At 40.1% G+C, this 20,510-nt stretch overlaps 1 protein-coding gene across 1 annotated transcript in view; it reads right to left on the bottom strand.

The window, feature by feature from the left end:
* CHI3L2 (chitinase 3 like 2) overlaps positions 1 to 12,705 on the bottom strand; it is a 13,789-nt gene extending 1,084 nt beyond the window's left edge. The window contains exons 1-9 of the mRNA XM_044675516.1: positions 12,681 to 12,705; positions 10,543 to 10,572; positions 9,036 to 9,237; positions 6,576 to 6,632; positions 4,062 to 4,212; positions 3,397 to 3,521; positions 2,969 to 3,098; positions 1,604 to 1,792; positions 566 to 682 (exon numbers count right to left, since the gene is read on the bottom strand). Coding sequence (XP_044531451.1) covers positions 566 to 682; positions 1,604 to 1,792; positions 2,969 to 3,098; positions 3,397 to 3,521; positions 4,062 to 4,212; positions 6,576 to 6,632; positions 9,036 to 9,237; positions 10,543 to 10,572; positions 12,681 to 12,705 — 1,026 coding nt within the window. The remainder of the gene's footprint in view (positions 1 to 565; positions 683 to 1,603; positions 1,793 to 2,968; positions 3,099 to 3,396; positions 3,522 to 4,061; positions 4,213 to 6,575; positions 6,633 to 9,035; positions 9,238 to 10,542; positions 10,573 to 12,680) is intronic.
* Between the last annotated feature and the right edge of the window lie 7,805 nt (positions 12,706 to 20,510).

Genomic DNA, 20,510 nt, shown 5'->3' with positions numbered 1-20,510 from the left:
TTTCTTTCTTTCTTTCTTTCTTTCTTTCTTTCTTTCTTTCTTTCTTTCTTTCTTTCTTCCTTCCTTCCTTTCTTTCTTCCTTTCTTTCTTTCTTTTTCTTCTTCCTTCCTTAGTTCCATTCTTCTTTGTTTCCTTTATGTTTTCCTCTCTTTCTTCATTCTTTGCTTTCTCCTTTCCTTTCTTGCTTTTTTCTTTACTCATTTTCTTCTTTCCTCTCTTCCTTCCTTCTTTGGTTCCTTCCCTTTCCTTTCCTCCTTCCTTTCTTCCTTCCTTCACTTTTTTGCTTTTTTCTTCCTTTTTCTCTCCTTCCTTCCTTTCTCCCTTTCTTTTCCTATTTTCTTCCTCTCTTGCTCTGATCTTCTCTTCCTTCATTTCTTCTCCACCTTCCTCCCTTTCAGCCTCCTATGGCTCTGATCTTCATGGGCCTTTTTTGCCTCACTCTTTATCTTACTCTAAAGAACCATTAGAACTTCATGCTAGAGCCACCCTGGGGGCTTCTATGCCTCCTTTCTTTGTGTCCTAAGTTTGGCCAGAGTTCTTTCCTTGTCACCTTGGTCACACTTACCTTGGTCTCCACACTCTCTACATTATCAAAGCCAACCCACTGGTTGCCCTTCACTGCATAGGGAACTTGCTGTTCTGGGATCTTTGTGATAGTGGCACCTTGTAGGAACTGGCAGACCTAAGAGAATAAGGGAGGAAGCAGGGGAGAGGAATAGAGAAAGCAGTTAGCCCTAGATTCTTTTAGTGTAGAGATGCTTAGCCTGGAATTTATAGACAGACCCTGGATAGATTTCAGGGGAAGTCTATGGATTTGTTTTGTTTCATTTTAATATTTTGATCATTGGGGGGCCACTGGGTAGCTCAGTGGATTGAGAGTCAGGCCTAGAGACGGGAGGTCCTAAGTTCAAATCCAGCCTCAGACACTTCCCAGCTGTGTGACCCTGGGCAAGTCACTTGACCCCCATTGCCCACCCTTACCACTCTTCCACCTAGGAGCCAATACATAGAAGTTAAGGGTTTAAAAAATATTTTGATTACTGGTTTCCTTAGTAATCTGATATATTTTATCTTATGCATTTAAGATGTGTGTGAGGGAAGATTCCTTCCAAGAGTCCATTCTCTTTTTGGATGGGCTCTAACAGTTGTTTTCTCTTGTAGCCACTGAAATCTGATTCTACAGCTTCTACTCACTATTCCTAGATTTGCCCTCTGGTTCTGGACAGAATTAGTCATGTTCTGTCTTCCCAGCTATACCATCAGACCAAAAAGGGCAAGGGATTGTCTTACTCATTTTTGTGGTCCCTATTATGCCTTACCTTTGGTAGGTTCTCCGTGTTTGTTGAATTATTGATCCATTGGCTTTCAGAGTTATTTGCACTTTTTGGCATATATTCTTGAGAAGATTGAAAGGTAGCAAGGGACCCCTCCCCCTATCCCCATCCATGGCCCAGCATAGACTAGCAATGGCCTGAGCTTGGGAGCCCTTTGACTAAGGGGACTGGCCTCCTGGGGACTTATTTCCCCTGTCTACTCTGGGCTGAGCATCCCACCTGACTGTCATGTAGCAGGAAGTTTAGGGCAGGTGAATATTCTTAGGTACCTCATAATAGGCTAAGAAGCCTTCCTCTGCAGTAAATTGGCCAGGAGTTCCAGCACTCTTGGCAGGGACCCCCACACCTGTGTTAGATACAGGCGTAGAGAGGGTGAAGGAGCGGCCATACATAGGGATGCCCATGACAATCTTCTTCCCTGGCATGCCCTGATTCTTCCAATAGTTCACCGCATATTCCTGAGGAGGGAAGGCAAATGACAAGTGAACAGAGATCCAAGAGGAACAGAAGAACTAAGCCTTGTCTCTGCCTCCACCCCCAGCTCACTGAGATCTAACACTTTTGACCTCCCTGCTCTAAACCTCAGCTTCTCCATCTTGGGAGATGGAGAGACTTGATTTTATTTGGGGAGGGGGTAGGGTATGCTTTGATCCCTGGCAATAAATTGCTAATTGGTCTTTATATGGATTCCCTGACTCTAAAAGAAGGAAGTGAATTTAAAAGGAAATTGGCCAACCAGACATGTAGGTCTTGTTATCAAGGCTACTGATTTCATCCAACCTCTTTATTGGCTACTCCTGGCATTTGTCTTGGGGACAGGGATGGAGGGGGACTTGTTATTCTCTGGTCTCAAAAAGTCATTCACTTGCACAGGTAAGAGTAAAAGAGAGGCTGGTTTGGGTTTGTTTATTTGTTTTTTTTTTCTTTTTGGATTCCGGTGGAGGCCAGAAAGGAACCGAGATGGAACTTATTCTCCTTATTCCAAGTACTTCCACGCATGGTGAATGCACATGAAATTTTTGTTGGATGAATTATACAAATTGACATGATGAGAGGGGAGTTGGGAGGAGAGGTACCTGGGACAAGGAGTCCCCTAGGGTAGAAAACACTTTGAATCATAAGACTCAGAGCTATGAAAGGCACTTAGAAATGATCCAGGTCAGCCATCTTTTTCAGAAGTTGATTTCAGCGGGGCAGCTCAGTGGATTGAGAGCCAGGCCTAGAGGCAAGAGATCCTAGCTTCAAATCTGGCCTCAGACACTTCCTAGCTGTGTGACCCTGGGCAAGTCACTTAACCCCCATTGCCTAGCCCTTACCATTCTTCTGCCTTGGAACCAATACTTAGTATTGATTCTAAGGTAGAAGGTAAGGGTATAAAAAAAAAAAGGAAAAAAAGAAGCAGATTTCAGATATAGAAATAAGCATACAGAGTAAAAATCAGAGCCAGAATTTGAACCCAGATTCTGGAAACCAAGAAGACTGAACTTTTCTATTCACATATAAATGACATATTTATAAATTGTATTTCTGTACTAGATCTCCCAAAATGTATCAAATGATGAATGATTAATAAAGTCTAAGTTTTTTAAAAAGCCTCTCTCCTTTGGTAATCCTTCTCAGGTCCTCCATCCTACCACATTATAGTAAGCGCTGTTCCTTTGGTCTTGGCTTCCTTTCCTCAAAGGGCTGTTGTGGCCAGTAACCAGGGGATTGTCCCAGGATCCATGGAAGTCAAAGGTCAGGAGATTGATGAAATCCACATCACTAGAGAATTCAGAGACCAAAAGAAGTGAAGTTTTTCTGAGAACCCACAAGAAACTATAAGAGACCATGAATATTAAACTTAAGGTATAATAGCATGAAGGATTGTGGTTTGAAAGAAGGCCAAACTTCCCAAATGTGAGGAGTTTGGAGTCTGGCCAGTTAATTAAAGAAACCTTCAGGAGAAATCTTTGAAAACAGGAAACATCCTCCTCTTCTTCACATGCCATACCCAGCAGGTCATTTGTCCAAACTGCGTTAAAGGCAAAGGAATAGATCAGATGATCCCACTAATCCTCACCTCGCCAGTTCCTTGATCGAATAACTGTTATCAATTTTTTGTCTTCCTGCGGCCACTCCTGCAGTCAGGAGAAGCTTCTCTTTTCTAGATTTTTTGGCCTCTTCCTGAAAGGCAACAGCTAACTCCTATAGGACATAAGAAGAAAGATTCCTAAGTTTCAGAGTTAGAGAACAAGATTCTAGCTTGGGGCTTGGGTAATGACACAAAGCAATTACTCTCCTTTCCTGAGAAAGCCCTGGAAACTTGGGAATCTTATTAGTTAGGAAAGGACAATCCCCCAAGGGCCAGGCATATGGGCAACCCATCCCTATCCTCTTGGGGTCCCTCAAAGATTAGAAAAAGGTCTACCTTCTGGTGCCTAGGAAAGGATTAAGAGGACTACTTCTCATTCAACTCCATATGATTCATAACATCCCTCTCCTTAGGACTCAGGACTTGAGGACTCAAACTATCCTCCTATTGTACTGGGACAGATCCAAAGAGAGGACCCAATCTGCTCCTTCAGACAGAAAGAGAGTTCTCTGAGGGAAGGGACTGGGTTTTCTCCAATAGACTGAGAGATCCCAGCAGTTGAGGATCAGGGCTCCTGCTCTCTATGTATCAGTGTTGGATTCTATACCCAATATGGAGGAATAAAGCAACCACTCCTTGAGATTTGACCATACGTGAATCAGAGAAGCAAAAAAAGGTTTTTCATTCAACTCCGGGTAGATCCAGTCTATATCCAGCCCATCGAAGCCAGCATTTCTCAGGAATGGGATCACAGAGTTGACAAAAGTTGATCTTGATTCTGAAGAATCCACCATGGGATGGAACCTGGTAGAAATAATTCTGATGTCTTTTGGAAAGGTCAAAAGCATAACTTGTTCATTGTCTTCTAGCTGTGTCCAACTCTTCATGACCCCATTTAGGATTTTCTTGGCAGACACATTGGTGTGGTTTGACATCTCCTTCTCCAGTTCATTTTACAGATAAGGAAACTGAGGCAAACAGGGTTAGGTAACTTGTCTAAGGTCACCCAGTTAGTAATTGTCTGAGACCAGATTTGAACTCAGGAAGATGAGTCTTCTTTACTCCAGGCCTGGCATCCTATCCACTTAGCTATCCTGCTAAGCATGTTACCCAAGAGCCAATGGAAGTTCACAATGGTAGCCTCATTCCTATCATCTAAACAGGATCTCCAGAAACCATGCATGAGCAGAGCAAAAATACTCAGGTCAGATTTCATGGACCCAGAGACCACCATCTTCACTTGTTAGAATGAAGATTTAGAATGACTGCATTTTCTGCATTCTACAACTCTTTTACCTCTTACTCTGTAAGAGTAATAAGGACTATAGTTATATAGTTATAAGAACTATAATCAAATCAATACCACCATAGAAAAAGTATGTCAAGAAACTGTCTATTGTAGTCAGTATCCCTCTCATTTCCTAGAGTGTGGATCAAAACAGGTTTCCCTGGACACCACTTCTCTCAATGTATGATCTCTTCCAATAAAAAGGTAAGCTCCTTGAGGGCAGGTTCAGATTTACTTTTTATTTTCTGCCTGAAGTACTTAGTAAGTACTTTTCGATCCACTCATTTATTCTCCTTTGAAGTGCATCCACCCTCATCCTTTGATAATAGCTGGTATTGATGCAACACTTACAAGTTTACAGAGGATTTTACATGTATTTGCTGCTAGTGGCTTAGTGGATAGAGTGCTGCACTTGGAGTCAGGAAGACTCATCTCGGTGAGTTCAAATCTGGTCTTAAATATTTACTGCTGTGTGACCCTGGGCAAGTCACTTAACCCTATTTGCCTAAATTGCCTCATCTATAAAGCCAGTTGGAGTAGGAAATGGCAAACTATTGCAATATCTTTGTCAAGGAAGTCCCAAATGGGGTCAATGAAGAGTCAGACACAACTGAACAACAACTAAATGTTATTTTTATCACATCTCTCCCTTCTTCTCTAATCCCACTGTCTCTTCTCTACTTTATATTCATTACTACAGCTCAGTCAGGACTTTTGCAATCATCCTTCTAACAAGTATTACTGCCTGAAGAACAGTCCTCCCATCCCATCATCCATTCTTCATGGCCCTATCAGAATAATCTTTCTTATGTCATCTCATTCTGCTCAAAAATCTCTATTGATGGGGCAGCTTGGTGACTCAATGGAAAGAACACCTGGCTTGGAGACAGGAGGTCCTGGGTTCAAATGTGGCCTCAGACACTACCTACCTGTATTATTCTGAGGTCATCTAAGCCCAATTGTCTAGTCCTTACTACCATCCTTTTCTGCCTTATAATCAATATACTTAGTATTGATTTAAGACAAAAAGTATGGATTTAAAAAACAAACTCTATTGACTACCTATTGCTTACAAAATAATGTTTAAATTTCGTAGGCAAGAATTCAAGGAATTCCACAATTTAGCACCTTCCTTCCTTTCTAACTTTAGCTTGTATTAATCTCTCTGCCTGGACACTTAAAAGCTCTAATCAGAATGAACTACCCTTGGCCTCCCAAACTTCTAAGGGCTCAGATTCTGTACCTTTGTTCACACTGATCTCTATGCCTCGAATAGCTTTCTTCTCCCTCTTTGTCAGTTGAATTCCTTTCTCCAATCCCATTTCCTTCATGGAGCCTTTCCTATTACTCCCCCATCAGTAATCATCTTTCTACTTACACTGAATATAGCAATTCTAATTCTCTAATGAACTTGCTATGTATTAGTGTATATTATAATCTATGTGTTATATCCTCCAACTCAACTGTAAACTCCATGAAGGCAGGGTCTGTTTCATTTCTAAAATTTGTGTCTTCCCCTGGCATTTGTGTCATCCTTCAGTGCTCTCCACAAACAGGTCCTTCAATAAACTTTTCCTGGGCAAATGATGACTAAACATATCATTGGCTACTCCTTCTGGCCTCAATTACTCAGTTTAGAAAATGGAGAACATGATCAATGCATAATTTCTCAGGAGAAGGTAAGTGCTGGGGATAGCACATAGGAAGTGCCCTGGCCATGGGAATAAACATGTCCAATCTATTAGAATGTAATTTCCCTGAGGGCAAGCATTGTCTTTGCTTTTTCTTTGTATCCCTAGAGCTTAGCACAATGCTTGACACATAGTAAGATTAAATAAAATGTATTTATAGAAGTAAATGATAAAGCTTATGTGCTTACCCTTTGGAACCAAATTTAGAACCTCCAATGGACAGGAGAGTTTTCAGGTTGGGATTTCTGCAATGGAAAGATAAGTTTAATTCATTAAGGGCTTCTCTCTTCCCAGGGTTCCAGTTAAACATAGAATATGACTGAACTAGAGCCCAACCTGCCATCTGATCAGAACGTATTCATGGTCTTGTTCAGATATAAGGCTTCCTTGATGAGGCAAGAGAGGAAGCAGTAGAAAAACAAAGGAAAACAAAGTGATGGGGGGTATGGCAATAGGAGGGATGGAAAGGATCAGACCTGAAAGGAGCTGAGACATTAGGACCGGCCCTACAAGCTACTACTAGCTAGGTTGCTCTGGACAAATAACATTCTCTCTCCTTGCCTCAGTTTCCTATGTTATAAAATAAGGATTTAGACTAATTATCTCTAAAATTCCTTCTAACTCTAGCATTCCATGGTTCCATGGTTTTAAATAATGGGAAATAAAATACCCCATGAATTTTCTTTGGTTGTTGTTGTTGATCCTTCATTGTTAAAGAGGATTTATGAATGATATCACAGGGATGTTTTGACTTGCACATAAATTGGATTTAAATGATAGGCACCAAGAATAAATTCATAACCATCTTGCCTTAGTGTTCCAAATCTCTGCCCTTAAAAACACTTCTTTGGATTCAGGTATTGCATTTCTAGAAGATTCTCATTAACATGCAGTTTTCTAATCCTAAAAGAGGGTCCATTAGATCTTTCTGCATTTTGAACAACCAAATAACTCTTTGCTTAGTTTTAGAATTTAAAGTTACTCCTTGCTGAGATGGTGTGTGCCAGATATACTGAGCTGAGACTAATTTATCTTCAGTTCACAACTATAACATCCATTTGAGATACAAATTTCTCCAAGACTAGCCATGTCTTTTCAGTAATCTCTCGTCTCATGATGGCTTAGGAAGAGAAACATGAGCTCAACATCATTCATTGTCTTATTAGCAGGAATTAGACACCCAACTATGGTTCTGAGGTAATGAGTGTGAGAGAATTATGAAAAAATTGAGGGGATTAGGACAAGAAGTGGTTAATTTGGGGAACTGATTGAACCATACTGACTCCTTCTTGTGACTCAGTTCTAGAGCTAGGTTAGTTCCTTTCTATTCAATTATGGGATTGATCCAAATTCTGTCCTGTGAGAAAATGTTTTTCAACTGTGGGATCTGGAATAAAAATTATTGTATTGCATTCCCTGCATGGCTGGGAGATTGGATCACTTCCTACCTGCTGTTTACACACCCTTAACCAAGAACCTAGGGTACGTTGACCAGAAACTCAGTCAGGTCCTAAGACTGATGTAGGGAGTTTTCTCATAATTGTACATCCTAAGCAACCCATATGTCTTAGCTGATAATTGGCTCCATACTGATCAATCAGTTATTGTTTCCATGTTCTTTTCATTGTTTATGGATACTTGGGAAGGAGTGTGACACTTCTTTTTCTGAATTCAGGGAATTAAACCTGTTCACTATCCTCCTCCCAACTTGGAAAGTCCCTAATCTTTCCTCCAATTAGAAGTCAGATTACATAATGTTACATTATTTACTTCCTTTTAGTTAATTGATCTTAATTGATTGGTTTTTTAAAAATAAAAGTCTGAAGCAGTGAGGTAACTCATGGATTGAAAGCCAGGCCTAAAGATGGGAGGTCCTGGGTCCAAATCAGACCTCAGACACTTTTTAACTGTATGACCCTGAGCAAGTCACTTAACCCCAGTTGCCTTGCCCTTACTGCTCTTCTGCCTTGGAACCAATACTTAATATCAATTGTAAGACAGAAGGTTGTGGGTTTTTAAGCCTATTTCTCCCTGTATTTCAGAGCCCAGTCTTAAATTAAAGAAGGGGTTAGATCTCAATTTGTTAGGCAATTGGCATGAAATGCTTAGTAAATCAATACGCTCAGAAGATCAAACTTTTATTTCCTCAGTCATTTCATCTTTTATTTGTTACATGAGACAAAGGATAAGCAGATTTTCATGGAGAAAAGATAGGGGGAAGGCATATGAAGTGCTGAATGGGCAGCCTTGGCTAGAACTAGAATTATGGGATGTCTTGAGCATCTAGGGGCAGTATAAGGGCACTCACACGGTATTTGAGGGGGAAGAGGAAAGGAAAAGTAGCAGAAGGTAGAGACAATTTCATATACTACACAATTTTGCCTGAGGTTTGTCCTACTTTCTAGTAACCAGGCCATTCAAGAGGAATGAGAGAGATGCACTCCCTTCTCTTCTTTTCCTTTCTGTACCCCACCTTCAACCCTGGATGACATGGGGATCCCAACATCAGGGCTTTCCCATCTTCCTCAGAGTTTGGGTGTATCAGACAAATAGGGTAGGATCTAGATTAACCCAAGATGGGAATACCAATTCCAGTGGCTTCAGATACCCATGCCCACGCCATTCATGCTCATCCTCATTCTACTGACCTCTTCTTGAGATCATTGAAGGTGTGATACAGGGTGGCATCGTTCCACTCCTGAGGAGTGATCTTATTGTTGTTGATTTGCGCAAAGGAGTAGATAAGGTGGGTACACAGGTTTGGATCAATGGTATCAGGAATAAAATATCCCAGCCCAGCTCTGTACTGAGCCCAGTTGGTGAAATAGCAAACCAATTTGTAGGCAGAGCCTGAAAAGAAGAAAGGAAAAGGTCCATGGAACCAATCATGGGAAATAGTCAGCTGCCATATTCCTCCTTAGACAAATGACAAAATCTCCAAGTTAAAAGGAACCTCAAGAGGTCATTTGGTCCAACCTATACCTTAATAGGAATCTCCTCTATAACAGCCTGTTCAAGTGATAAATCAGCCTCTGGTGGGAGAACTTCGGTAATGACCAACTCCCTCCCTCCCAAGTCAGCTCAGTTCATTCTTGGACAACTCCTATTGTTAGGAAGTATTTGTTAACATTAAGCCAAAATTTGCCTTCCTTTCACTCTTCCCTTCTCCCACCTTGTTTCTAGTTTTGCCCTTTGGGTCCAAGCAGAGCAGGTGCAAAATTTCTTCTAATGGCTAGACCTTCAAGTAATTGAAGACAGCTATCACAGCCCCATTTGTTTTCACTTTTCAAGGCTAAATATCCCCATTGGCATGATTTCTAGTCCCTCCCACAACATTATCCGTCACCCTTCTCTGAAGAGGCTCCATCTTGTCTAAATTATTCCTTTCCCCAGTAATGTGGCACCAAGGGAGCACAAAACTCCAGATTTGATCTGATCATGGAAGACTGAGGCAGCTAAGTGACACAGTGGATAGAGTGCCAGGCCTGGAATCAAGAAGACCTGAATTCAAATCTAGCCTCAGCTATGTGACCCTGTGCAAATCACTTAACCCTGTGTGCCTCAGTTTCCTCATCTATAAAAAGAGCTGTAAAAGGACATGGCAAACCACTCCAGTATCTTTGCCAAGAAAACCCCCCAAAAGAGATTACAAAGAATCAGATATAACTAAAAACAACTAAACAACAGGAAGGTTATAGCAGGATTATAACAACCTTAATCCTGGACACTGTGTTCATTCAGTCTAACATCCCATTAGATATTTTACAGCTACATCATATTGTTGAGAATAAGTGTTCCACAGTGACTAGAAAGCAAGCTTCAAAGTCAGGAAGACCTGGGAGTGAGTCTCGCCTCTGCTACATCAAACAGACTTCCTTTCTCAGGATAATGGCAGAGCTGGAGACAGAGAAGCTTACCAAAACAAAGAAAGAGGGACACAGCTAGACCTCAATGCATCACACAGTGCCTGTGCTCCAAGAATGCTTAAAATAACAAATAGAAAAATAGACGCGAATTAAGAAATACAGATACACTGAGTGAAGTGCACGAGGGAAAACATAGAAAAAAAGAAAAAAGTAGAGAGAGCCCCAAGAGGTCAAAAAAGGGGAGATGTGATAATAATTATAGCTAGAATGTAACAGAATCACTACTCACCACCTTGAAGTAGCATCAAGGCCACCAAACCTGTAGAAACAAAGACCAAAACAAGATTGTTTATAAGTCCAGAAATGAACTTGCCTTCTAGGGGATGACCCTCTGCTATGACAATAGTTCCTAGCACACTGGGCTTCAGTCAGCCTCAGTGCTTCGGAGGTCTGACTCCAGCAAGGATAACCAGATTGTAGGTCCCCAAATATCTTTGGCCATCGAAGCCTTGGGAACATTCATTAGGTCCTAGCCAAGGGTGAGTTTCCCACTAGGGTCAAATGGAGCATCTCCTGCTTGGAGCTGGATTATGAAATCATCTCTACTTGCTTCCTTTTTCCTGAAGATTGATAGACCAGCAGAGGCAAAAATACCTCATATTGTCTCTTCCAGAATCCAGAAGTTCCTCTTCTGCAAGTGAGTTCAGATTGGTTGTGGAGAGGGAGAAGGAATTGTCTAGCCTAAGATACCCCTTGGCACATGGCACAAGGAAGCAGGCCATGGAGAGGGAAGTAACAAATTTTTCTTTCTAATTTCTGGGAAAGTGGGCTTCTTCCTTGAGTTCTGCGACTAGGAGAAGAGTGGGAAGAGGGAACCAATATCACTTATTGTCTGGACAATGGATACCATTCATCTCTCCTATGCTGGGAAAGGCTGGGAAAGGAGCCAGCCATGGGAACCCTCCCACTCACAGGGAAATGTCTGGTTTCCTTTCCCTTTGCTGGAATAGCCCAAGTATTTTATGCAAAATGAGGAAAAAAACATTTATTAAGTAAATACCTGTTACATCGCATCATAGAGGTTGTATCTGAAACTGCGGGGAAGGGCAGAGAGTATAGAGAAACTAGAAACAAACTCTAGGAAAGCATCTACCATATAGGAAAGAAAAGAGGACAAGGGACATAGAGGTGAGATTAGAGGGATAAGAGATAAATAAGGAGGGTGTGGTGTCTCTACAGCTGAGGAAGAAGAGACTAGCTTGATAAGAGAATGGTCAATGGCCACCGAAAATTTAAAAAAGCTGAAGCAAGATGACCATTAGGGTTAAGAATTAGGACATCACTGGTGATCTTTGAGAGAGTGGGTTTTTTCTAGAGCAGTGGCAATGTAAATTAGATTATGCAGAGATGAGGAAAGAGTGAGAGTTTATTGAATGCATACACGAATCTCAAGAAATTTAGAAGCAAAACAGAGAAGAAAGATGATATAGTAGTAGCTCAAGGAGATATAAGGGGGAAGGCAGAGGTCATTCCCAGAAAGGCTGTCTCCCTAGCTTATGCTTTGCCATTGATCTTGGGGTGGATGCTTTCAAGGCCATAGAAGTACTAGGCCCCTTGGTGGGGGTGAGATAGCTACAAAATTAGAAATTGTGAGGGGAAAGAGAGTAGAAGACAAGGAGTGGTAGGTGGTACTACCTCTGCCAAGCTGGCTTTCATTTCCTTTCATTTCCTTTACTCCATTCAACAGCCTTCCCAGTCTTTAATATCAATGAAGATAGAAGAGAGGAGTGCAGAGACTCAAAGCACAGCATCTTTTTCCTTAAGTCTCAGGACAGAACCATAGGATGTTAGGAATGGATGGGACTTTTGCCAATTCTCTCATTTTAAAGATGAGGAAACTAAGACCAAAGGTTTTCTGTGTTCTCTTTGTCCTATTCCTCATTATCAGTCTTCTTTCACAACCTGTATTATGTGGCCCCCCATCCAAGGTGCATATTTAATAAGCATGACTTCTATATCCTTATTCAAGTTCCTGATATTCATCAGCACATGGCCAAGGACATACACATGGAGTATATTTTAGTTGCAACATTACAGCATTAATGACGACTCTTTGGGCCAAGCCTTTGAACAGGTTCTGAATCCACTTAATGACTAAAGTGAAGTCCACATCTTTCCATTTTATCCCCAAGAACAACAGGAGAGAGTCCACCTCCCTGGGCTTCATTTTATTAATCTATAAAGATGAAGGGGCTGGACTAGATGAACTGAAATGACGTTTTTGTTTCTTATTCCACTAGTCACTCCAGAAACAGAACATGATATTCATTTCTGAATCTTTCCAGAGAGCATCCTCTCTCTTCTCCACCTGATTTCTACCCCATCCCAAATTCTCTGCCTGATGAAATCTATTAGGTCCCCACTCACCCCGCCAGAGCAACTTCTGGTCCATGACAGCAGCTCCCAGTTCACCAGCTTGCTCTGTCTTCTTCACATTCTTAGGTCCTTTTATATTCCAGTACTTTAAAAGCCTGACTGGCAGGAAGGAAGCAGTATAATCCACCCAACAGTCCCATTGCCCCTCCCTGACTTCATTTACCTTGTGCAATTTTCTGGAAGTCAGGCTTAGAGTTGGGCAATATCTTTTCTCGATGTGTCATAAAGGTTTGGAGGGACAGTCCTATAGGGTTGAGATACTCTTGTAATCTCTGGCCTCCTCCCTAGTCCTGCATACCTTACTCTGAAGTCAAGGCCTTGAGTCTCCCTGACATGTATTCAGGGACACCCTTTGCAGATAGATGTTTCTGTAAGATGATAGGTAAGTCCTCAAAAAGACTATTCTTTAGACCTGTGTCAGGAAGATTGCATTGGCAGTCCTGTTCCTTCATCATTTATCCACATAATTTATTTGCCCTACTCTTCATCTGGCCCATCCAAGCTCTGTGGATTCTTTCTTCCCTAAAGAATCCTGTCTTGAAATCCCTCCTCCATCTTGCATTTCTCATTTCTCTCTCCCAACTGTTCAGTCTCTAATAAAATTATAACCAGCTCCCCCAACTGCTTTACACACTGTTGTCTCCTCTTCTTCCATTCCCAGATTTCCCAGTCCCTAGTAGGAACCATAGAAGGGAAGAAATACAAGAGCACTGGATGTTTTGAGGAAAAAATAAAACTGAAATTACATAAAGAATTAATACAAATATATAAGAACAAAAAGCCAATCTTTGCTAGGTAAGTTGTTAAATACAGAAATAAGCAGTTTTCAAAGGAAGAAATACAAACTGTTAACAACTAAATTTAAAGTGTTTCAAGTCACTAATAATTAGAAAAAAGCAAATAAAAAAGATTCTGAGGTTCTCACCAAATCCAGCAGATTGGCAAGAGGAAAACCAAATTGTTGGGGAGATTATAGACACATTAATGGATTTTTGATGGAGCTCTGACCTGGTTCAACCATTCTGGAAAATAATTTGGAACTATATTCCCAAAAGATCCTAAACTGCATATACCCTTTGATACATTAATGCCACTATCAGGCATTTATCCCAAGTATGTTAGGGAAAGGATTTATATCAGTGAGTCACAAAGTGGGCGCTACCGCCCCCTGGTGGGTCTGCAGCAATCTAGGGAGGTGGTGATGGCCACAGGTACATTTATCTTTCCTATTAATTGCTATTAAAATTTTTAAAAATTAATTTCCAGGGGGCTAAGTAATATTTTTTCTGGAAAGGGGACGGTAGGCCAAAAAAGTTTGGGAACCACTGATTTATATGAACAATGATGTTTATAACAGAAGTTTTTATTGTGGCAAAAACTAGAAACAAAAGAGGTGTCCACTGATTGAGGAATGGGTGAACAAATTATGGCATGTAAATACAATTGAATTTTATTAGCCATAAGCAATAATGCCTATGATGAATTTAGAGAAATATCGAAAGACTTATGTGGACTGATGCAGAGTGAATTGAGGAGAACTAGGAGAAAACTGACCATAAACTTCCATAATAGAAGAAGAGATAACACTGAAAGACGTCAGAACTCTGGCTAAAGGAGTAATAACGTCACAGATGAAGGACAAAACATACATTCCATCTTTTATGGTAGAGAGATGATAGACTATTTGAATAAAACCAGAATGCATTCTCAGATATGGCTAATGTGCACTTGTTATAAGAGAAAGCTTCTGGTTGGGGGAAGCTAGGAAGTGGGCTGATGGGCAGTGATAGACTGGAAAACAAGATAGTATCAGTGAATTTAAAAGTTAGAGAAGGAGGGGAAGGTATAGGAAACATTAATTCATTTAAATCCAGTTAAAAGTGTGTGTGTGTGTGTGTGTGTATATATATATATATATGTGTACATATATATATATACATATATATGTAAAAGAAATGGTTAGTGATATATATATGATAGTAGTAATATAACATGGAAAATCTATTTTTATATAATATACAATATGAGGTATATATTTAACATATTATATATGTGCATGTATATAATATACAACTCTATCCCTTGAGTTCTTATCCTATTCTATCCTCTCCTTCCATTATGCCTTCCATTAATTAACTTCTTTTGTTAACAAATTTCCCTTTGTGTGAAACCTCTTCCTCCCACAGAATTTAAACCATTTTGCAAGAGTGGAAATTTGACTTCTCCCAGACAGCATTAGATCCCTGGCCATTCTCTATAGCAGGGCTGTTAAACTCAAATGGAAAAAAAGGGCCACTGATACATATGTATGTGTGCATGTGTACATGTGTGTGTACATGTAAATATTTTAATAAAAAGCACTGTACTTTCTTGGCCTTATATTGTTGAGTTTTTTTAATCAGTTGTTTCTATAAAGGGATAAAAGACATTACTACATAGATCGATGTTTCCATGTATGATCTCTTTTCTTCTTCATGTCTGGAGATGGCCATGATGATGAATGGTTGTCAAGTTTTGAAAAAGAAAATTAAAGAAAAAAGAAGCAATGACTACAAAGAATTCAGATAAACAAAGTCAAACTCTGTGAATGTGGTATATGTTATGAGACATGGTCGATGTAATGTTTGGTTTTATTTAAATGTTTTTTTCTTTGCTACTAGACAAGGCTCACAAGGGCAGGTATGAGGAGGCCCAATGAGTATATTTTGAAATGATTCATACAGGAGCAGTTAGGTAGTATAGTGGATAGACTACCAGGCCTAGAGTTGGGAAGACTTGGGTTCAAATCTGACCTCAAACACTCCCTAGCTCTTCTAGATAAGGGTTTAAAAAGAAGGTAAGAGTTTTAAAAAATGATTGATAGAAAATCAAAATATATCAATAAAAGTTTTATAAAAAGGAATATTATTGATATAGCAAGAGATAAGGAGGGCCTGAACTAGGTGGAAGCAATTAGATCAAAAAGCAAGGGATGGATTGGAGGGAGATTAATATAGAACAATTCAATAGAATTTGGCAACTCACTGGTCTGAAGAGAAGCGAGGAGTTAAAGTTAATGCCAAATTTTGAACCAGGTACCTGGGAGAACTTTGGTACAATTAAGAGAAGTAAGGGTTTCTGGTTTGCCAACTGGTTTTAGGGGAAAGCTACTGAGTTTTGTTTTAGACATGGTGGGTATTGAGGTGTTTACAAGACATCCAAGGGGAGCAGTCCAGAAGGAAGTTCAAAATGTGGGAGTAATGCTCAAGAGAAAGGACGAGACTGAATCATAGCTTTGAGAAGCATCTGCTTAGAGGTGACAATTGAAGCCATGAAAGTGGGTGACAATGACAAAGAGGGAATATAGATTCAGAAGAACAGATTGAGCATGACTAAGACTTGGAGAACACCCAAATTTATTCCTGTTGTAGGAGTGGAATGTGAGATAAACAAAGGAGATGGTGACATGTTCCTATCACCTGTTCTCCTACTTGATATTGTAATAGGTATAGGCTGTAAATAATAATAATAATAAAATCTATATGATCCTGGGCAATTCACTTAATCTCACCAAACCTCAGTTTACCTCCAATGTAAAATGAGAATTTTGGAACAGATTTCCTTCTAAAATCCCTTCTAGGGGCAGCTCGGTGACTCAGTGAATTGAGAGTAAGGCCTAGAGACGGGAGGTCCTAGGTTCAAATCTGGCTTCAGACACTTCCTAGCTGTGTGACTCTGGGCAAGTCACTTAACCCCCATTGCCTAGCCCTTACTACTCTCTGCCTTGGAGCCAACACACAGTATTTACTCTAAGACGGAAGGTAAAGGTTTAAAATAAATAAATGAAATCCCTTCTAGCAAAAGTTCTTAAGCTATTTTTGTAGCATTCACCCTTTTGGCAGTCTAGTAAAGCCTATGGAATTAATTCCCATATCAGGGAAATGCTTTTAAATACATAAAATCCCATCCATAAGATTCCAAGGGAAACCAATTCTATGGAAATGCAGTTATCAAAATACATTTTCTTTAGTGAAACATTTTTCTTTAAATGTGCCTGGAGTTCAAATCTGGCCTCAGACAAACCCAGATTGCCTAGCCCTTGCTACTCTTCTGTTTTAGAATTAACTTTAAGACAGAAGGTAAGGATTAAAAAAATGTTCATAGATATAAAATTAGGAACCTCTTCTTTAGATACCTGACTTTACAGTCATTGTATATGTTAAGGAAACTAAGGTCTCCCGGAATTAAGCATAGATGAAACCCCAGACCTTTAGACTTCAAATCTACATCTCCTTCTGCTTCCTTCTCTAGGTCACATTGCCTCCTTCACAACACACTTCAGTAGAGCCTTTCATGGATCACCTTGGGCAGGTGCACTCCCTAATGAGCAAAGGTCAACCATCACCAGTCTAAATCTCCCCTAAGAGACAAAGCTGCTTGTCATCCCATGCCAAGCTGGCTCTGTGCTTTTTTCATGAGAATGGTCTGTATTCTTGCTTTTTTTTTTTTCTCTTCCCATTCCTCTGACCTTGGACCCATTTGTTTCTCTTTTTCTTCCTGACTGGCTTTTTAAAACTTCCTCCTATATCTTTGGCATCCTCAAGGTTTCCCCTTCCTAGTTTTCTTGGCTACATATCCATTTGACTGCCAGGTATACACATCTCTCCATTTTTGTTTGTTTTTTTTTCTACATAAGCAGATGAACTGTTTAAACAGAAGAGTTTATAGAGAAACCATGTATCTCTGTAGGGACAAGAACTTACCACACAGGGAGAAAGGATACTTTCTGTATCTGCCAGACGCCATCGAGGCTGTGAGGTTAGCACAGCTACTCACAAGCTCTGACAATCCAGCACGGCAGGTTGTCAGGAGGATGGAGATTCCACACTCAGTTTACCCCATGTGATTCTTTTTACAGTGACATTCACTTGCATTGAAATTATTGCAATCAATATCCTTATCCAGCTCAAAGGAGACACAGAAAAACAATACAGGTTCATGGCAAGAACAATCACAGCCATAGACTACCCACTATCCAAAAATAAACCCCTGAACAACCCCCTAGAGTATAGAAATTTCCTCTAGAATCAGCCTAGCAAAAAACCAGCAGTTTAGTGAGTTAATGCAAGTTTCTAAAGTTCCCAGCAAGAAAATACCTGGCCTGAGTTTGTTCCCAAACTCCTACAGACCATAGAAACAGTGAAACACAAGGAAATTAAGGCAATGACAAATTAGCACAGAATCACCCTATCAGAACTGTATTCTTAGTGATCCTATAACAGAAAAAACACCATGGGAACAAAACATTGGACCAGACTGATATTATTGTATCTTATTAGATGTAATCAACTACCATAACCATTTCCTTGATTTATGATGAAAATGAATATAACGTAAATATATACAGGATTTAATTAGTCAAAAGAAAATTAAATATTATGCTTAGCTAGGAACTGATGTACTTGTACCTTACGCATGGCTGAAAAGTTCAAACTAAGCCACCCAGTAATGAATAATTCTTGACAAGCTTGCTTCTTTGTTTAACCACAGTAAGATAATTAATAAATGTCAATCTTATGATGTTTCAAAAGTTAATATGTGATTTTGAATGTATGGGAAGAAAAAAAACCCCGTATGAGATCATAAAGAAAAGAGGGTATAAAAATTAAAATCAGCAGATGGCACAAGAGAGAGAAGGAATAGCCTCTGTAATCTGACTTGCACTCTGGCTCATTTTCATTTCATTCTTCGCCACGCCATCCTACCTCCAGAGACCCAACCAGGCGAAGAGTGGGCACTTCGCATGTATCCCACTGAATTCTTTAAAGACACTGAACTCCTTAAACCTGTTCAGAATGTCTGCAGGACTTTACAGTCCAGTCTTCTGCCCTCAGCATCTTTTCTTCCATCAGGGTTAGCCTTTGATGAGCAGGAACTCTGGGGTGGGGGAATGGTATACCTGCAGAGTACCAGGAATTATCGCTACTTTTCATTCCAATTCACCTTCGATTCAATTCAGAAAAAAAAAAAATCTTAATTGCCCACTATGGGCACTTTCCCATGAACTGATGAGGATGTAGAGATAAATAAGACATGCTCTCGGCCCTTAAGGAGTTTGTAATCAGATAGCTATGTGATGGATGAAAGATGAAATGACTGAGGAAATGAAGGTTTGATCTTCCCAATGTATTAATTTATTAAGCGATACCTGCCAATTGCCCAACAAATTGGGACCAGTCCCAATTCCTCAGTTTAGTGTTAGACATTAAATACAAGGAGAGAAAAGATGTATATATTAAAAACAATTAATCAAATAAGGTCAATAAGTTAAAAGGAAACAATATAACATTAATGAATTAATCTGATTTCTAAATGAATGAAAGGTTAGAGATTTTTTTAATTTGGGAGAGGGGAGAGTGAACTGGTACACTCCCCCAAAGAACATGGAAACAATCACTGGTTGGCGAGCATGGGGCCAGTTTTCAGATAAGACAACAATTGTGAGAAAACTCCTTGCATCAATCTTTGGAGTTAGCTGGTCGACATAACCTAGTTCCTTGGTTAAGGATCTCTAAACAGCAGGTGCAAGTGGCCCAATTTCCCAGCCACACAGAGATAAGCTCAAACAGTGCAATAAATAAATTTCTCCCAGTTCCCACAATTGGATAAAAGTTTTCTTATAGGACAGAAATGGGGCTAGACCCATAATTAACTAACAAGAGAACTAAACTAACTCCAGAATTGAGTCACAAGATGGAGTCAGTGTGCTCCATTCCTCCAGTTAACATCGGTGTCCTAATTCTCTCATTTCCTTCAGCTGCCAGGGAGAGAAATCCATGTATGCAAATAAAGACAATTCAGATTAATTTGATTTTGAAAAGGGCCCAAGGGTAGAGCAGACAAAGTATATGGGAGTTCAAAGGATGGAAAAATCCTTTCCTGCTGGGGACATCGGGGAAGGCATCCTACCATAGGCAGATAACAGGGGAGACAATTACATGTATGAACAAAAGAATGAAGAAGAGAACAAGTAGGAAGGGTTCAGAAGAAATAGTAAGTGACAGTTTGGCAAAACACTGAGTATTTAAGGGAGAGTAGTTAGTGTAAGATGGCAGCTCAATGTTGTAGTGTGAGACCTGGAATCAGAAAGATCTGAGTTCAGATCTGATCTCAGACACTACCTGGCTGTGTGACTCTCAGTAAGTCACATAACACTAGTTTTCTCAGTTCTTCATCTGTAAGATGAGCTGGGGAAGGAAATGGCAAACCACTCTAATATCTCTGCCAAGAAGACTCCAAATGGGGTCATGAAGAGTTGAGCACGACAGAACAATAAGTTAGTGTAAGATGAGAGAATAGAATGTTAGGATAGAAACAGACAAAAAATGGGTAAGGTGTTTATATTTCATCCAGTAGGTAATGAGCTTTAAACATAATAAACAGGGCAGCTGGGTAGCTCAGTGGATTGAGAGTCAGGCCTAGAGATGGGAGGTCCTAGGTTCAAATCCGGCCTCAGACACTTTCCAGCTGTGTGACCCTGGGCAAGTCACTTGACCCCCATTGCCCACCCTTACCACTCTTCCACCTAGAAGCCAATACACAGAAGTTAAGGGTTTAAAAAAATAAAAATAATAATAATAAGCATTAGAAAGATTATACTGGCAGTTTTAAGGAAAGATTGAAGCAGAAAGAGAGAGGACCCAGGGATAAAAAGGAGGAGTTCAGATAAGAGTCAATGAAAGTCTGAAAACCAGAAAAAGGACAAATTTTAAGTCTCCAATTAAACACCAAATTGGAAATCCTCAAAATCAAAGGAGAGGGGGCAGCTGGGTAGCTCAGTGG

Source organism: Gracilinanus agilis, chromosome 4, assembly GCF_016433145.1.
Source record: "Gracilinanus agilis isolate LMUSP501 chromosome 4, AgileGrace, whole genome shotgun sequence".
Taxonomy (NCBI): Eukaryota; Metazoa; Chordata; class Mammalia; order Didelphimorphia; family Didelphidae; genus Gracilinanus; species Gracilinanus agilis.
The sequence above is the reverse complement of the archived record's forward strand: the minus strand, read 5'-3'. Positions and strand labels throughout refer to the sequence as shown.